The sequence below is a fragment of the Zootoca vivipara genome, chromosome 1 (genome assembly GCF_965207765.1).
Source record: "Zootoca vivipara chromosome 1, rZooViv2.hap1.1, whole genome shotgun sequence".
NCBI classification, from domain to species: Eukaryota; Metazoa; Chordata; class Lepidosauria; order Squamata; family Lacertidae; genus Zootoca; species Zootoca vivipara.
Genome location: NC_142582.1, coordinates 42,993,183 through 43,011,480, shown reverse-complemented (window position 1 = coordinate 43,011,480; position 18,298 = coordinate 42,993,183). Strand labels below are relative to the sequence as shown.

Genomic DNA, 18,298 nt, shown 5'->3' with positions numbered 1-18,298 from the left:
CCTCTCCTGTACCTGCGATACATTGACGATATTTTTATTATCTGGACACATGGACAACAGACCCTGGAAACCTTCCACCAGACATTCAATGACTTTCACCCCACCATCAACCTAACAATGAACCAATCTATGCAAGAAATACATTTTTTGGACACTACTATAAAAATACAGGATGGACGTATAGACACCACCTTATACAGAAAACCAACTGACCGACAAACATATCTACATGCTTCTAGCTACCATCCCAAACATACCAAACAATCCATCGTATACAGCCAGGCCTTACGTTACAACCGCATCTGTTCCAACTCTACAGACAGAGAATCTCACCTAAGAGATCTACAGCAAACCTTTTTAGAACTAAAATATCCACCTGATGAAGTTAAACAACAGATCAACAGAGCCAGACAGATACCTAGAGAGAACCTGCTGCAAGACAGACCCAAAAAAGAAAATAACAGAACACCACTAGTCATCACATACAGCTCCCAAGCTAAAACAGTACAACGCATCATCAGAGATCTACAGCCTCTCCTGGACAATGACCGCTCCCTTTCTCAAGCTCTGGGAGGAAGACCTTTCATTGCCTACAGACAGCCACCCAATCTTAAACAACTCCTCACCCACAATAATACAACCACCAGACTTAACATGGACACTGGTACCAGAGCCTGCAATAAACCCAGATGCCAACTTTGCTGCCACATACACCCAGACAACACCATTACTGGCCCCAACAACATCCAACATACCATCTCAGGACTATTTAATTGCTCATCCTCTAACATTGTGTATGCCATCAAATGCCAACAGTGCCCTTCAGCTCTCTATATTGGACAAACAGGCCAAACCCTACGCCAAAGGATAAATGGACATAAATCTGACATCAGGAACCAGAAGACAGAAAAACCAGTAGGAGAACACTTCAATCTCCCAGGACATTCTATACAAGATCTCAAAGTAGCTGTCTTACTACAAAAGAATTTCAGAAATAGACTGGAAAGAGAAGTTGCTGAATTGCAACTTATCACCAAGCTCAAAACCATGGAGGGACCTGGTTTGAACAGAGATATCGGGTTCTTATCTCATTATACATGATAAGCGATCTTCAGCCATCTCAACCCTTGCTTTTTCATGCAAAACCATTTGCAGTCGTTTGCAGTCATCAACAGCTATCAGTCAGTCAATCACCCATTTCCACCACCCTTCTGAGTGATCCCCCCTCCCCATCCCCACCCCTCCCCACCCCTTCTCTACATAAGTGCCTGGAAACTTCCATTTCACTGTATCTGAAGAAGTGTGCATGCACACGAAAGCTCATACCAAAATAAAAACTTAGTTGGTCTTTAAGGTGCTACTGAAGGAATTTTTTTATTTTATTTTACTTCGATCCAGACCAACACGGCTACCTACCTGTAACCAGGCTACAGAGGTGTTTTTTTATATTACTCAAATGAGGCAGTGTAGCTACTGTATAATTAGCTGTTCTTTTTATTGATAGGTTTTTATGCATAACAGAATGAGCAAGAGAGAAAAAAAGACCAAGAGAAACAGGAACATTAGGAAAGAGTAATGAGGTGGGATAAAGAGTGTGTGGAATCTTTCCTAGTCTGCATCTGTATTGGAATTGTTTTTAATATGTTGTTATTGTTTTATCACTTGTTTCCAGTCCTGGCCTCCTTTGGGAGGAAGGGCAGGATATGAAATAAATAAATGAACAAGTTGAAGATGTGAGCTTGTTAAAAGGTACATCAATGTGTCACGTTCAGTTTGAACAAACAAACCAGCAAGCAAGAGAAGTTATGTTAGAGAAGGTAGCGTCAGGATAAGCTTTGTAAGCTTATGAAAAATGTGCAGGCTACAGAGAGAAGACTACCAACAGTGGATGAATGGCAAATGAAGATGATCAAATTTATGGAACTGGCCGAGCTGACCAGGAGACTCCGTGATTAGGGAGAAGAGTCAGTGGAAGAAGATTGGAAGAAATTTAAAGTGTATATAAGGAATAATTGCAATACTGTATTGGAAATGTTTAATATAGATTTGGAAGTACATAGAGGTTGTAGAGGAAGGATATGTTAAGGTATTATAGCATATTAGGATTTAGGTATAAGTGTTAAATAAGAAATGAAATGAATGTCGATAAAATAAGATGAATGGAATTATGATATAGAAATTACTAAGGATGAGATACAAGAAAACACCGATACGAGGAAGTAAAAAATGTTAAGGCATAAGAATGATGAATATGATTTTTCTTCTTTTTTATTTTCCTTTTTTGATATTTTGTATTTTGTGTGTTATGTTTTTGTATTATGTGTATTTTTCTGTTTTCTGTTTTTGTATTATGTGTATTTTTCTGTTTTATATTTCTGTATTATGCATTTTTTCAGTTTTATAAAATGAATAAATATTATTTCAAAAAAGAAAAGAAAAGTGTGCAGGCTACGTGGACTTAGAACTTGCAAGCCTTCTCATTGCTAGTGTTTACTGTTTGGCACCACAGATTTAGCATCCTGGAAATCCCCAGTTCGTTAAGAAAATATACATACCGGTAGTTTCAGTGTAGATTGTACCTCACTGGTGATGGATAACATGTCTGTGGGTGATGCGTTTCCCTTTCTTAAGGCTCTGGAATTTCTCCATTGCCCCATAGAGTCATAAAAACTGCCCCTTGATATGTTTGCTTAGCTCTCTATGAGATGTATTTAGTGTCCATATGGCAGGCCAAAAATAAATAAATAATAATAACTAACTAGATTTTTGAACCAGTTAAAAATGAAATAGGATGGGATGATATTACAAGTGCTCTTGGAGAAAAAGCAATCTTTTAAAAAGTATCTGAAGAAGTGTGCATGCACACGAAAGCTCATACCAATGACAAACTTAGTTGGTCTCTAAGGTCCTACTGGAAGGAATTTTTTTATTTTAAAAAGTGTTCTCCAGTAAACTTTCACATTGGCTGATTCAATTTCAAATCAAGCTGCAGGGAGATTTTCCATCACTACTGGATGTTTTTGAAAGATAGAAGGTGGCCTAGCTCTGCTGCTTTAAGTATAGGGTGACCATATGCAAAGTTGGGTAGAGATATCTTTAATAGTTGTGAGGAATATAGAATTTTGGCAAGCGTTGCTAATCAGAGAGGGATGCTGAATCTGTTGATTTCTCCCCTTTTACATGACTTTTGGAGGGAGGTGTTTCTTTTTGTTGTTGAAGTGGTTGCTTGGCCTTGATTTTGTACAGTAGTTCTAAGATGTAGCTCAGTCCATTTCAACATGTAGAGTACTTCATGTAGAGATTGTCTTCAAGAAAGCTCTTAAAATGAAACCTTGTGTATTCAATTAACTTTGTGTATTCAATTAAGACCAGCACTCCTTTTCTTCTTCTGTGCTTTCATGGGATAGTATCTAAAAACATGTTATAGGCATGCTCAGTGGGTTAGGTGCACCCAACGGGCTCCCCCCCCCTCTCTCTCTCAAAACACACACACAACTGCCTTCTCCATTCTGCTATTTTTGAAACTCAGGGAGTTGTCCAAAACCACTGCACACTGACAGGTCAGGGGGCTGCTGATTGATAAGTCCAGTGCCCGCTTGGGTACACAAGTTCTGTGGATCCTGGTTTCCACTCAAAAAGTGAAACTTTGTTTATATGTTTGTCTCATTCTATTTTTGATGTGCTATGATGTGTAGTACTTCAAAATGGCTCTCCTGATAATTTTAATTATTATTATTTCCTCTTGCTGCTACCTGTTTATTACATTCCTGTAATGTCCTTTTGGAATTTCTTCTTGCAGTTCCTTTCTGGTGTAGATGCCTGGTGCAAAATGTGCAGTGAAGGAGGCCTCCCCTCTGAAATGCAAGACCTTGAACTGGCCATCCATCATCATCAGTCCCTTTATGAACAGGTCACCCAAGCCTACACTGAGGTGAGTCTTTACAGAACAGACTTTAATAACCACCAGCAGGTTAGACAGTGAAAATTAATGAAAATTGTTGGATATGCCTCTGAGGTGTGGAGGTGTTAGCTGAGTAATATGTAGGACATATTTATCTGACTTTTCATTTCCATGCTGATGTGACTGTTTAAGCACCTTAACTAATGAGTCTTATGTAAGCAGACAAACAGTGGAACCCTCTGCATTGCAATCCAGAAACATCTACCCCACTTTCTCCCCAGAAAGCACTTTATAGTATTGCAGTCTGAGCACAATTATTAGAAAATAAGCCCTTCATTCTTGAAGTGATGAATATTTTCCAGTTTTGCTTGTTCATTGCATTATTGGTGAATTTTAATGATGCTTGAGCAGAAGGAACTCTCTTCAGTGGGTAGAGCTGCCAGATGATTATCCATATTAACCCCTGCTTCTTTCTCTATTCTGTTAGTACTGTCTACGTCCAGCCTACTATTTTGCTCTCTACTCAGTATAATGAGTGAATGTTATATTGAGTCACCTAAGCAGACTGAGAGGTGATGTGCCAGCTATCTTTAATTATTTGAAGGTCTGTCACGTGGAACATGGAGCGAGTTTGTTTTCTGCTGCTCCAGAGGGTAGGACCCCAACCAATGGATTCAAGTTGCAAGAAAGGGTATTCTAACCAAACATCAGAAGGAACCATGGCAGTAAGAGCTGTTTAACAGTGAAACGGACTCCCTTGGATGGTGGACTCTCCTTCCAAGGGAGATTGGAATTCAGGGATTCTTCAGCTGTGATTCCTGCATTGCAGAGTGTGGGACTAGATGATCCTTTGGGTTCTTTCCAACTCCATGATTCTGTGTAACATTATTGTGATCTTAGCTGCCTGCAGTGCTGGATTGCACAGGAAGAGACACTGAAACATTAGACAGCCACCACTGTCAACTTCTGGTCTAAATATAAATCCATAACTATCACAGTGTCTTACCTACACAAAGTAAAACCCAAACTCTGTTTTGCTTAAGTAACGTTCTCCAAATAATTTGCACAAAGTAAAAAAAAAAATTTTTTTTAATTATTTCTATACCACTTTATATTTTTTAATAAAAATCTCAAAGTGGTTTACAGATATATCATTAAATTGTATATATCCCTAGTACAGTAGTACCTCTAGTTATGAACTTAATTTGTTCTATGCCTAACTAGAGGTGTGCTTTTGCTAATGGGGCCTCTTGCCGCCGCTGCGCTGCTGGCACACAACTTCCATTCTCATCCTGGGGCAAAGTTCTCAACTCGAGGTAAGGTAACTCTTCCAGGTTAGCGGAGGTTGTAACCTGAGGTGTTTGTAACTTGAGGTACCACTGTAACTGTGAAAGAGATGATCCAAGTACAAAAGAAGGAGATACCAACTTGTATAGCTGTTGTTTTTTAATAGTGTGGGTAGGGATCATGATGATGACAATAAAATGAGTCACCATACCAATAACATTTGGCCTATTGGGTTGGCAAACTGAAAAGTTTGGGAACATGCCCAAATGCAGGGCATGTATCATATACACATTATCTTTAAAAAACCAAATCATTAATTGACTGCTGGAAAAACAAAAACAAAATTAATAAAAGGCATTATATGCATTTTAAAAATAAAATAAAATAATCTCTAAGCAGCAGTGCAAAAATACACATGTATGTTCCCTAAAAGTAAGCCAATTTAGAACTCTAGGGGGAAAACTAATCTCTTTTCACTGTTCTCTTATGATGCTTGTAATTAGCAACCCAATTACAATTTGAACTGAGGGGAGAATGAATTCACCACTAGTTTGATTATATAGTTCCATTTTCAACTTATGATACAATACAAACTGCAAAGCTGCTCTATAAGTATATTTTAACCTTGAACCATCCTTGTAAAATGCAAAGCACTGACATAAGACATTTATTTTTACTTCTTAAAGGGAGCACTGGAAGGCTTAAATGGCAGCTAGCTGCTTACTTTCTAAATAATTCTTTCAAAAACCATTCATTCATTTGCAGGGACTTTAAGAACTCACATAATTCACGTTCTTTTTCTTGGTGTTTCTATGATATCTATAACAACATTATCAGAACAATTTTTTTTTTAAAGAACTGAAGAAAAGCCATTAAACCAAGTATGGATTCCCACTGTGTTCAAAATAAAGTAGTAAATATTGTATGTAACAAAGTACCTAGTGAAGTTCTAATTTGCTTGAATGTTTTCATAATAGGCTTGAAAGAAAATGTTTTAAGTACACTCTTTTGGGTGTGAGCCTGCTGTGTTGCATCGGTATAAATTAATGGCAATTCCATTTCTCCATATACAGTTTTCACCATCATTACAGCTTAGAACAACCCCCACTTATAGGCAATTTTTAAAAGGAAACACTGAAGAGCATTCACCCATGTTTTCTTAAGAAGAAAGTGAAGTTTGTGAATTAAGTGTCTGAACCTTAGGAATAAATATCCTTCTGAGTTTGCCGTTTCACAGGGAAAGAAAGAAAAAAGTGACCCCCATTTAATTGCATATGTTTTTTTAAAACACAATTACCTGAAAAATTTTATGACATTAAACTTGATGGATTTCCCCCCTCTTTTAATCTTACAGGTAAGCCAGGATGGAAAGGCTTTGCTGGATGTCTTGCAGCGTCCCTTGAGTCCAGGGAATTCAGAATCTCTTACTGCCACAGCTAATTATTCCAAGGCTGTTCACCAAGTTTTGGATGTGGTCCATGAGGTCTTGCATCACCAACGGCGCTTGGAGAGCATCTGGCAGCACAGGAAGGTCCGGTTACATCAGAGGCTTCAACTTTGTGTTTTCCAGCAAGATGTTCAGCAGGTAATGTAATTTCTCAGGCATGTGAAACTGAAACTTGGAGATTAGTTCATTGTAGCCTGGAAATTGGCTTGGAGGTTCATCTGGAAAGCCTCATGAAACAATATTTCTATCACCTGATGCTGTTAGGCTGATATACTGAAATATAAAACAGCTTTCATAGACTTTTACCATATCATGTGCCACCATTAATTACAAAATTATTATAGGAAAGCTTTTAGAAATTATTTTGGAATTTGTCTTTGTGAGTAGGTAATTAGCTGTCAAACCACTGTCTATGCCTGAAGGACAGTTAATTGAAAAAAACAACAGTGAGAGTGGAATAAATTATATCCCTAGGTTATTACCTAGATTATTTCAGCATAATATGATCACAAGGGGTGTGCAGAAAGTGAACTGGAAATCATTGTTTACCTTTCCTTAGAATATGAGAACTACGGCACAGTTGTCAAAATTAACAGGCATCAGATCCAAAATTAGCTAAAGAAATTATAGGGCAGCTGTTGAGCTGGTTTTTGCATAACATGCCTCGATTAATAAACCATGGAGAAGTATCCAATATTGTTAATTTATTTCTCTGCGTTGATACTGACCTATTTGTCTTACGGTATGTGGACCATGGAAGGGTGATGTTGGCAGATAATGGCATATACAACATTTAAATATGAGCAGGTGGATGAACTCTGGAAGTTATGGTTGACATTATTAGGTCCAGTAATAGTGTTGCCAGAGCAGACATAGGAAAAAAAAATTGTACTAAACAAACCATAGTCTCTCAACCTCAACCTCACCTCCTCACCTGCAAAGATCAGTGTCAATATTACAATACTTACAGGGTTGTTGTAATTATTGGAGAAGGGGATGACAGAGGACAAGATGCTTGGACAGTGTTCTCAAAGCTACCAACATGAGTTTGACCAAACTGTGGGAGGCAGTGAAAGACAGGAGTGCCTGGTGTGCTCTGGTCCATGGAGTCACGAAGAGTCGGACACGACTAAATGACTAAACAACGACAATAAATGTTGGTGAAGTGCTTGAACATTCAAAAGCTCAGTTAAATTCTACATATCACCATGATCATCACCTTCAGCACCACTTCTATAGGCTGCCCATTGTCCCTACCACAGCTGTTATTTAAGATATCACGGCTGCCTCTAAGACCTCTATCTTCTTTCCCCAACTTTCTTCCCCTTCCCTCAGCAAGTAAATGTTCACATTTAGCAGTTATTGTGCAGAACCAATATGTACTGTACAAGAAACACAGAAACCAATATTGATTCAACAAAACTGGCAAATGTGTCTTTAATCCTTTCTAAATACAGTGGTAAGGAAATACCCTTTGTTTCACCAGAATACAGAGACAGATGTTTGTGTTTTCAATTACAGTATTGATTTGAAACAAACAAACAAAAACATCCTTCCAGTAGCACGTTAGAGACCAACAAAGTTTGTCATTGGTATGAGCTTTCGTGTGCATGCACACTTCTTCAGATACTTTTTATTTTATTTATTTATTTATTTTTGTTTCGACTACGTCAGACCAACATGGCTACTTACCTGTAACTAGTATTGATTTGGTTCTCAAACCTTTACACTAATCTTGCAATACGATCTGCATATTTAGAGAAGGCATAAATGTCACAATGCATATATTTCGACGTGTAGTGCTACAAATTGCTGCCAGTGGCTTAGCTTCTATGCCTATACAGATTTCTACATAAATGGAAGTTTATAAGACTAGTGAGGGTAGATTCACACATACTAGTGAGTAGTGATACATTGTGAAATGTGCTATCCCCTACCCAATCTGCTGATGCATGCACAACGGTATTGGTAAGATACTGTACATTGTAAAACCAGACCCATGCCCACTTATCTGTGGCATTATTCTGGATTGCCAGAAATGACCACATGAACCATGATTATATATTCATTTTATAGGTCTCCTCAATGGCAGTGAAAAATACATGAAACCCATCAATAAAAAATTAAACATGTAAAAATAACCTTAAACACATCATCAGAAAAAAGCATAAAGCCACATTATAACCACAAAACTGCAGAGCACATTTTTCTGTTCCATAAACTTTTTAATTGAGGAAAAGATTATGAGGTTATCCATCCTCCAAGTTCCTGAAGCAGGACAGTGCAGCAGCCAGACAGACCTAGGCAGGGAGTTCCATATTATGGAACATAGGATTATAGGGAGCTGCCTTATGCCAAGTGAGACCATTTTCCCATCTAGCTTAGCACTGTTGATGCGGGCTGGTAGCAACTCTCTTGGGTTTCAGGCAGGAGTCTTTCCCACTGGATATACCAGTTACTGAGCCTGGGACCTCTTACATGCAAAGCTTTGGCACTTCTATAAAGAAAGCTCAATCCCATCTTGCCTCAAGTCTATGCATTGTCAGGGGAGGGAGAGCAGCATGCATATGAAAGACATGATGTGTTTGCATGTTACAGGAACATGTGCAAATCCCCTTTGAGACATCTTAAGTAGTACAGCATCTATTCACTTTGTGTCCATCTTGGGTATATTATCCCTAGAAAGTTGGAGAGGATTCCGGTGGGAAGAGGGATAGCAGGTCTCAGTGTGTGCTCTTCCCCCTAATATTTCCAGCATAAGCAAAATGAAGGAACATCAGTCTCAGGGTTACTAGTATTGGTATCACAAACAGAGACCAGTGAACTCATGATGGATGCATTTTGACAATGTCTTTTGAAGGTTTTGAAGATGTGGCAGCATCTCTGTCCATAATTAATAAATGAATTCTTTTTGGTTCTAATCACTGTTTGATGCAGTAACTGAGAAAAGCCATCTTGTGAGTAGGTCTCTTATCCTACCTGGGGATAAAGGGGTGGAGGTGGGTGGTGAGAATATGTGAGATATAGATAAATGGATATTTAATCTGCCATTCAGTATAAGATAATATTTGCCAGAACTACAGATATTGGTGATACAAGGTGGGACCTGCATCATCATCATCATGATGATGTTGTGGTATATCCTCATCTCCTAATAGAAGTGCTCTAGTTCAGGGTTCTACCTAGGCAGCAGCACCTACCCTTTGGATACTATATGATATGAGTCTCTAGGAAGCTATACACTTTCCTCTTCCCCATTTCAGTTTTCATTTTTTCTTTTCTAAATGATGCTCAACATACCGTACATTTACTGAAAAATGTGTTTAAAACCTCTGATTAATTTTTGCTACTCAGTATAGACCTTTTTTAATGTTGTAAGGCATTGGTCCAAGAATATTGCACAGGTGACTATTGATGTTAGGCTAAGCAGTTAATAGGCTTCAAATTATCCACAGCCTGCTAGGAAGCTAAATAAAATTATTCCAAACATCAGACAATGATGCTTAAATAAAGCTCAGTGTAATGCCACGAAACCCTGTTTTTAAATAATTTCATTTTCATGTAATGATATTTCCTCAGGACATTCTATAGGGCTCATTATTTAACCATACCCTGTCATTTGCATAATTTGATTTGAACTTTCATATGAAATTTGTCTCCATCTGTAATTCTTTTCTTCTCCCTAGAGTTGCTAATCAGAACAGATTACTCTGCTTTGTGCTTTAAAGCAGCTCTCATTAGAGAGTTACCATTACCCTTACTATTTTTCAATATCTATTTATTGAACAGTGTGTTAACGATCCTGTAATTCATTTTTTTGAAGATAGATTATTAATGTTGAAGTCACATGCTATGTGAAGAAGACACTTACTTATTTCCTCAAATCTCCTGCCAGTCAGTTCCATGGGTCACCTTAAGTTCTTGTATGGAAGTGGGAGAAAAGCTTCTACTTTTCCACACTACTCATAACTTGCAAAACCTCTGATGTATATCCCCTTAATCCTTATTTCTAAACTAAAATATAACATTTACTAAAATGTAACATTAGGGAAGGTGCTCCAACTACCTCATAATCACTGATGCACCTTTTCGAGTTCTAGTAGTGTCTTTTTGGGAGATGTATGCAGATCAATATAAAATATTTATATAAAATATATGTGGCTTCCTGATATTGTATAATTTAGCCCTTATATCATTAGTTTAGATAAAGTGGAATATTTGTTAGAAAAGGATAGGCCTTCACCAGATGTCCTTCATTGAATTTTTTTGACACATTTGGAGGAATGGGGATAAAAACACACCCAATGATCAAGAGAGGGTAGTGAAAAGTTCAGGGGGGTGGCCAAGAATTCCTTTTAAAAATAATTTAAAAGCAGCAAGCGGCTTGACTCCAAACTCTCCCAACTGCCAAGTGGTTTGAAATTGGTTGGGTACATAATCGCTTCCTGGGAGACAACACTACATGGCATTGTGTCATTGCCATGGCATTATATATTAGAAGCAGGCTGCCCCAGTCATCACAATTGTATACATGGAGGGGCATATTGATGTGACCATTTTCAAAGGGCAGGGAAGCCTAACGACTTGGTGTTGAAAGGAAAGGAACCCTCAGACATTTCATTTAATTGTAAGTAAGTGATCTCTCCCTCCAGAACTAAATATTTGCACATACGGTAGGTCCCTAAGGAATCAGAACTTCCCTAACCAACTTTCCTGAGAGACATAACTGCTGTGGAGGTGATGAAGGGGACCTTCTATTGACCCCGAGTCTCACAGGGCCTGATCCAATATCATTTCCCCTTTTCATATAATTAATGCCCAAATACAGAAGTAGTGGGGGGCAGGGAAGGTTGAATTTCCCTTCGTGATGTCAAAAAGGTCAGAGGCAAGTCTAATGTGGAACAGTCAGAGCTCCCCACCCTGGCTCACCAACATTCTGAAGGCCAACAAGGAATTTTAGATAAAAGCAACTTGGGTAAATCAGCTTTCTGCTGCATTACATTTTAAAAGGAGAATATCTGTTTTTTTAAATTGAAATGTAAGGAAGGCTATTAGGCTATTTGAACATTTGGAGTTTGCATCTTCACCAATGCGTGGAAAGTAGATGTGGTTTGTGGCAGTCTTGGAACAAATAATAATAATAATAATAATAATAATAATAATAATAATAATAATAATAATTTATTATTTATACCCCGCCCATCTGGCCGGGTTCCCCCAGCCACTCTGGGCGGCTTCCAATAAAATATTAAAATACAGAAATTCATCAAACATTAAAAGCTTCCCTAAACAGGGCTGCCTTGAGATGCCTTCTAAAGGTCTGGTAATTGTTGTTCTCTTTGACCTCTGGTGGGAGGGCATTCCACAGGGTGGGTGCCACTACCGAGAAGGCCCTCTGCCTGGTTCCCTGTCTGTAACTTGGCTTCTCGTAGCGAGGTAACTGCCAGAAGGCCCTCAGCGCTGGACCTCAGTGTCCAGGCAGAACGATGGGGGGACCGAGGCCATTTAGGGCTTTAAAGGTCAACACCAACACTTTGAATTGTGTTCGGAAACGTACTGGGAGCCAATGCAGGTCTTTCAGGACCGGTGTTATGTGGTATCGGCGGCCGCTCCCAGTCACCAGTCTAGCTGCCGCATTCTGGATTAATTGTAGTTTCCAGATCACCTTCAAAGGTAGCCCCACATAGAGCGCATTGCAGTAGTCCAAGCGAGAGATAACTAGAGCATGCACCACTCTGGCGAGACAGTCTGCGGGCCGGTAGGGTCTCAGCCTGCGTACCAGATGGAGCTGGTAGACAGCCGCCCTGGACACAGAATTGACCTGTGCCTCCATGGGCAGCTGTGAGTCCAAAATAACTCCCAGGCTGCGCACCTGGTCCTTCAGGGGCACAGTTACCCCATTCAGGACCAGGGAGTCCTCCACACCTGCCCATCTCCTGTCCCTCACAAACAGTACTTCTGTCTTGTCAAGATTCAATCTCAATCTGTTAGCCGCCATCCATCCTCCAACCGCCTCCAGACACTCACACAGGACCTTCACCGCCTTCACTGGTTCTGATTTGAAAGATAGGTAGAGCTGGGTATCATCCGCATACTGATGAACACCCAGCCCAAACCCCCTGATGATCTCTCCCAGCTGCTGCATATAGATGTTAAAAAGCATAAGGGAAAGGACAGAACCCTGAGGCACCCCACAAGTGAGAGCCCAGGGGTCTGAACACTCATCCCCCACCACCACTTTCTGAACGCAGCCCAGGAGGAAGGAGTGGAACCACTGTATGACAGTGCCCCTAGCTCCCAAGCCCTCTAGATGGTCCAGAAGGATGTTATGGTCGATGGTGTCAAAAGCCGCTGAGAGATCCAGCAGAACTAGGAAACAGCTCTCACCTTTGTCCCTAGCCTGCCGGAGATCATCAACCAGTGCGACCAAGGCAGTTTCAGTCCCATGATGAGGCCTGAATCCCGACTGGAAGAAGAGCATCAGCACAGAGAAGTGGATGCTAATGTGATAAATTTATTGAATTAAGAGTTCTGAGCCTTTGGGTAATGCCACTGACTGGCCCTTTTTAAGCTATTATAAGAACTGTAAGCATTTTAAGTCTTTGTAAAGCAAAAGAAAAACCACCAATAGCTTTCTCTTGCTTCTTTCTTATATTCTGTGAGAGGGAACACATTTTCTATATTTCTTTGCAGAAACATGCAAATATTCAGTTATTTATAGCTCTTCCATCCACACATAGTTTGGAAACATTGTACAAGAAGCAAGTTCAGCATTAAAAGGTATGGTTCCCTTCTCAATTGACAGTTTTAGTTACTACTCCCCTCTCCTGCTATTTATTAAGACATAATTATACAAGCACAGAATATGATTTAAGGTGGCTGGGGAAATGTACAAAAAATGTTTTATTTTTCCGTGCAGTATTTTTAGTAGCATAGTTGGTGACATTTGTCACATTAAGTACTTAATCAACAAATTAGGAATTTACCTAGGGAAAAATATGGTATGTCAACAGACAGTAGGGGTCAAAATGATACAGATTGTACATGACATTTAATCGGCTCATGATAATGAAATAGCAATCTTTCAAGATACACATAACATTATCTTGAAAATGCTCCAAAATGATGAAGAATACAAACTGGCCTTTTAATATTTTTAATGGATTTTCTGTCTGCCTTTTAGGATGTATACTTTCCTAAGGTGGGTTACAGCAGATCAATACAATGCAACATTAACATCCCAACAGGCTGAAAATGCAGAAAAAAGCATAATTCTTTATAGTAGCAGTCAAATATAGTTACACCATAACCAAATGCTACTGCCCATTTATTCTTCAGAATAAATTTATTCTTCAGAGCGGGTTGGTAGTGGAAGTCAGCATGCATGTGAAGGAACAAAGATCAGTACTGGATTTGAAAAACAGAGGCGTGTGTCATTAGAGGAGTCAAGGCAGCGTTTATGCGGGGAGGGTGATCATAGCAAAAAATGAGTTCATAAAAATTCAGAAGTTCCATTTTATAAAAGAAAGAGAATTTATATAAGGATGAAGCTCTTGCAGTTTGGATTGTCAGCTTATAAAAAAATACCTACATGCTGACTTTAAGGGATTTCTTCAGCTTAGTGTTGGCAAGAGGATAAAGAAAGATATTTAAGAGTTGTAATTGCCTCTGCACTTAATTTTCTTCATTAATTTAGTTGTGCTGAGCAAAAGAATATTGATAGGTCTGCAAGGTTGCTCTTCCTTTCAAGGAGAAAACAGATTGCATGTTCTTTTCAGAGTCTTGGATGATTATGTATGGGAGGTAGGCCTCTAAACACTGGTAGCGGAGTGGGGAGAGAAAGCAGGATTTGATTAGAAAATTATTCATAATGGCTCCTGGATTAGCTCCCAGACTTTCTAGAAAGAGTTGTTTGCAGTTCAGTGTGTGGATATTTTGGATAAGATGCTAAGTAAGAGAAGGACACATAAATGGTAGAAGAATCCATAAAGACTTTTCAGTGTTACGATTCATCCCAGTAAGCTGTGCTTGCATATATAAGGATTGTATGGAACATTTTTCATAAGCAGAGAGAGTTTTCAGAGATATTTTATTACATGGCAATAATAATGTCATGCCTGATGTGACTTTGAATTTAAGGCATGGTAAGCTCTCTTTTACCATGCATATGTTGTGGTTGTAGATTAAACCGATTCTGCTGATTAGTAGACTCATCCAAGTCTTCTCTGATATTAAACTGAACTTTGAACCAAATTCTAGAGCAAATTCCGCCCCTGCTCCTGTATTCTCACTTTTGGATCTTATGGGACATGATAGGAGATGGCAAAAATGACTCCTCAAAATGACACAGTAGTAACTGAGGTCCTGGATCTACTGCATATGTTGAAACAAAATTTAAAAATTCCTTCCAGTAGCATCTTAGAGACCAACTAAGGTTGTCATTGGTATGAGCTTTTGTGTTCATATACACTGTGCAGATTCAGTGCAGATACACTGAAACAGAAGTCACCAGAGCCTTATATATAGTGAGAGGGTGGGGAGGGGTATTACTCAGAAGGGTGGTGGAAATGGGTGACTGGCTGATAGGAGAGGTTTACCACACCTATCAGCCAATCACCCATTCCCACCACCCTTCTGAGTACTACCCCTCCTCACCCTCTCACTATATATATAAGGGTTTGGTGACTTCTGTTTCAGTGTATCTGAAGAAGTGTGCATGCACACGAGAGCTCATACCAATGACAAACACGGGTGGCGCTGTGGTTAAACCACTGAGCCTAGGGCTTGCTGATCAGAAGGTCGGCGGTTCGAATCCCTGTGACGGGGTGAGCTCCCGTTGCTCGGTCCCAGCTCCTGCCAACCTAGCAGTTCGAAAGCATGTCAAAATGCAAGTAGATAAATAGGAACCTCTACAGCGGGAAGGTAAATGGCATTTCCGTGTGCTGCTCTGGTTTGCCAGAAGCGGCTTTGTCCTGCTGGCCACATGACCTGGAAGCTATACGCCAGCTCCCTCGGCCAATAATGCGAGATGAGCGCGCAACCCCAGAGTCGGTCACGACTGGACCTAATGGTCAGGGGTCCCTTTACCTTTACCTTTAAGGTGCTACTGGAAGAAATTTTTTTATTTTATTTTGACTACGGCAGACCAACACGGCTACCTACCTGTAACTGCATATGTTGACAGTTCAACTCTTTGTTGTTGTTGTTTAGTCGTGTCCGACTCTTTGTGACCCCATAGACCATAGCACGCCAGGCACTCCTTTTTTCCACTGCCTCCCGCAGTTTGGTCAAACTCATGTTTATAGCTTCAAGAACACTGTCCAGCCATCTTGTCCTCTGTCGTCCCCTTCTCCTTGTGCCCTCCATCTTTCCCAGCATCAGGGTCTTTTCCAGGGAGTCTTCTCTTCTCATGAGGTAGCCAAGGTATTGTAGCCTCAGCTTCAGGATCTGTCCTTCCAGTGAGCACTCGTGGCTGATTTCCTTCAGAATGGATAGGTTTGATCTTCTTGCAATCCTTGGGACTCTCAAGAGTCTCCTCCAGCACCAAAATTCAAAAGCATCAATTCTTCAGCGATCAGCCTTCTTTATGGTCCAGCTCTCACTTCCATACATCACTACTGGGAAAACCATAGCTTTAACTATGCAGACCTTTGTTGGCAAGGTGATGTCTCTGCTTTTTAAGATGTTGTCTAGGTTTGTCATTGCTTTTCTCCCAAGAAGCAGGCGTCTTTTAATTTCGTGACTGCTGTCACCATCTGCAGTGATCAAGGAGCCCAGGAAAGTAAAATCTCTCACTGCCTGCATTTCTTCCCCTTCTATTTGCCGGAGGTGATGGGACCAGTGGCCATGATCTTAGTTTTTTTTATGTTGAGCTTCAGACCATATTTTGCGCTCTCCTCTTTCACCCTCATTAAAAGGTTCTTTAATTCCTCCTCACTTTCTGCCATCAAGGTTGTATCATCTGCATATCTGAGGTTGTTGATATTTCTTCCGGCAATCTTAATTCCGGTTTGGGATTCCTCTAGTCCAGCCTTTCGCATGATGAATTCTGCATATAAGTTAAATAAGCAGGGAGACAATATACAACCTTGTCGTACTCCTTTCCCAATTTTGAACCAGTCAGTTATTCCATATCCAGTTCTAACTGTAACTTCTTGTCCCACATAGAGATTTCTCAGGAGACAGATGAGGTGATCGGGCACTCCCATTTCTTTAAGAACTTGCCATAGTTTGCTGTGGTTGACACAGTCAAAGGCTTTTGCATAGTCGATGAAGCAGAAGTATATGTCTTTCTGGAACTCTCTAGCTTTCTCCATAATCCAGCGCATGTTTGCTATTTGGTCTCTGGTTCCTCTGCTCCTTCGAAATCCAGCTTGCACTTCTGGGAGTTCTCGGTCCACAAACTGCTGAAGCCTGCCTTGTAGAATTTTGAGCATAACCTTGCTAGCGTGTGAAATGAGTGCAATTGTGCAGTAGTTGGAGCATTCTTTGGCGCTGCCGTTCTTTGGGATTGGGATGTAGACTGATCTTCTCCAATCCTCTGGCCATTGCTGAGTTTTCCTAGTTCAACCCTAGGGATAGATAAAATGTGAGAACTGCAGCTCCCATTGTTTCCAGCAGCCTTTAATTATGTGGCCAACATGTGTTCATGTGCCTGCTGTGGCATTCCTTGGACTCTTCCCTAGTACTCTCCTCACAACCCTGCTTCTCTTAAGTTGCCATAAATGTTGAAAGTGGCATAGAGAGCTTCAAGAATACTATGTGCTGCATGTAATGAGGCCAATTTTCATATCCATTTCAGATTCTGCCAGACCACGGATAGTCTAGGGTATGATCTGAAATGGATTTGAGGAAACATGTTCAGAGTTTACTGAATTAGATAGATTTGTTGCTTTGGCTAGTACATGGTGTTTAAAGAGCAAGAAGTAGAGTGGAAGTATTGCCTGCTGTTATTGGTCTCACCTAGAATTGCCAGATTCAGGGCCTGTTTATCTACTTGCACTTTAATGCGCTTTCGAACTGCTAGGTAGGCAGGAGCTGGGATTGAACAATGGGAGCTCACCTCGTCGCAGGGATTCGAACTGCCGACCTTCCAATCGGCAAGCCCTAGGCTCAGTGGTTTAGACCACAGCGCCACCCGTGTCCCTACTGACCCCTATTTTTGACTCTGTATCTGCAATTAGGGGCACTGGTACACTGTTGGGCATTAGCCCTAATGCTGCATACCGTAACAGACAGGACCAAAAGTGCTAATAAGATGGATAAAGGCCTGCCTGAAGCTTTATCCTTACAAGTTAAAAACAAGGAGTGTGAAGAGAATAGTATTTATTGATTGGTACAAATATTTCCATCTAAAGCAGTATGTTATATGATGCTGTATTTACCTTGTCTTCTCTGATGGCCCTTAAGTGTAACTGAATTACATAGCTTCAGGCTGGAATTGTTTAGAAGCGATGGATTTGCTATTGGCAAGCTAGTCATTTCTTATAAAACATACAGGAATCCTGTGGGCTGATGTTTAATTGTTTTTAACTGTCTGTACGACAGGCCATATTTCCCCCTGATGTGGCCATTTGTCCGCAGTTTGAGCGTCTACTACAGTTCTATCAGACATTGGCTGTTCTGCTCTGAGGAATGGAAGGATCAGTGATATTCTGGCCTGT

At 40.2% G+C, this 18,298-nt stretch overlaps 1 protein-coding gene across 1 annotated transcript in view; it reads left to right on the top strand.

Moving 5' to 3' along the window:
* The window catches only part of KALRN (kalirin RhoGEF kinase), a 367,102-nt gene that overhangs the window by 275,010 nt on the left and 73,794 nt on the right, over positions 1-18,298 (top strand). The window contains exons 8-9 of the mRNA XM_088652331.1: positions 3,800-3,931; positions 6,543-6,773. Coding sequence (XP_088508457.1) covers positions 3,800-3,931; positions 6,543-6,773 — 363 coding nt within the window. The remainder of the gene's footprint in view (positions 1-3,799; positions 3,932-6,542; positions 6,774-18,298) is intronic.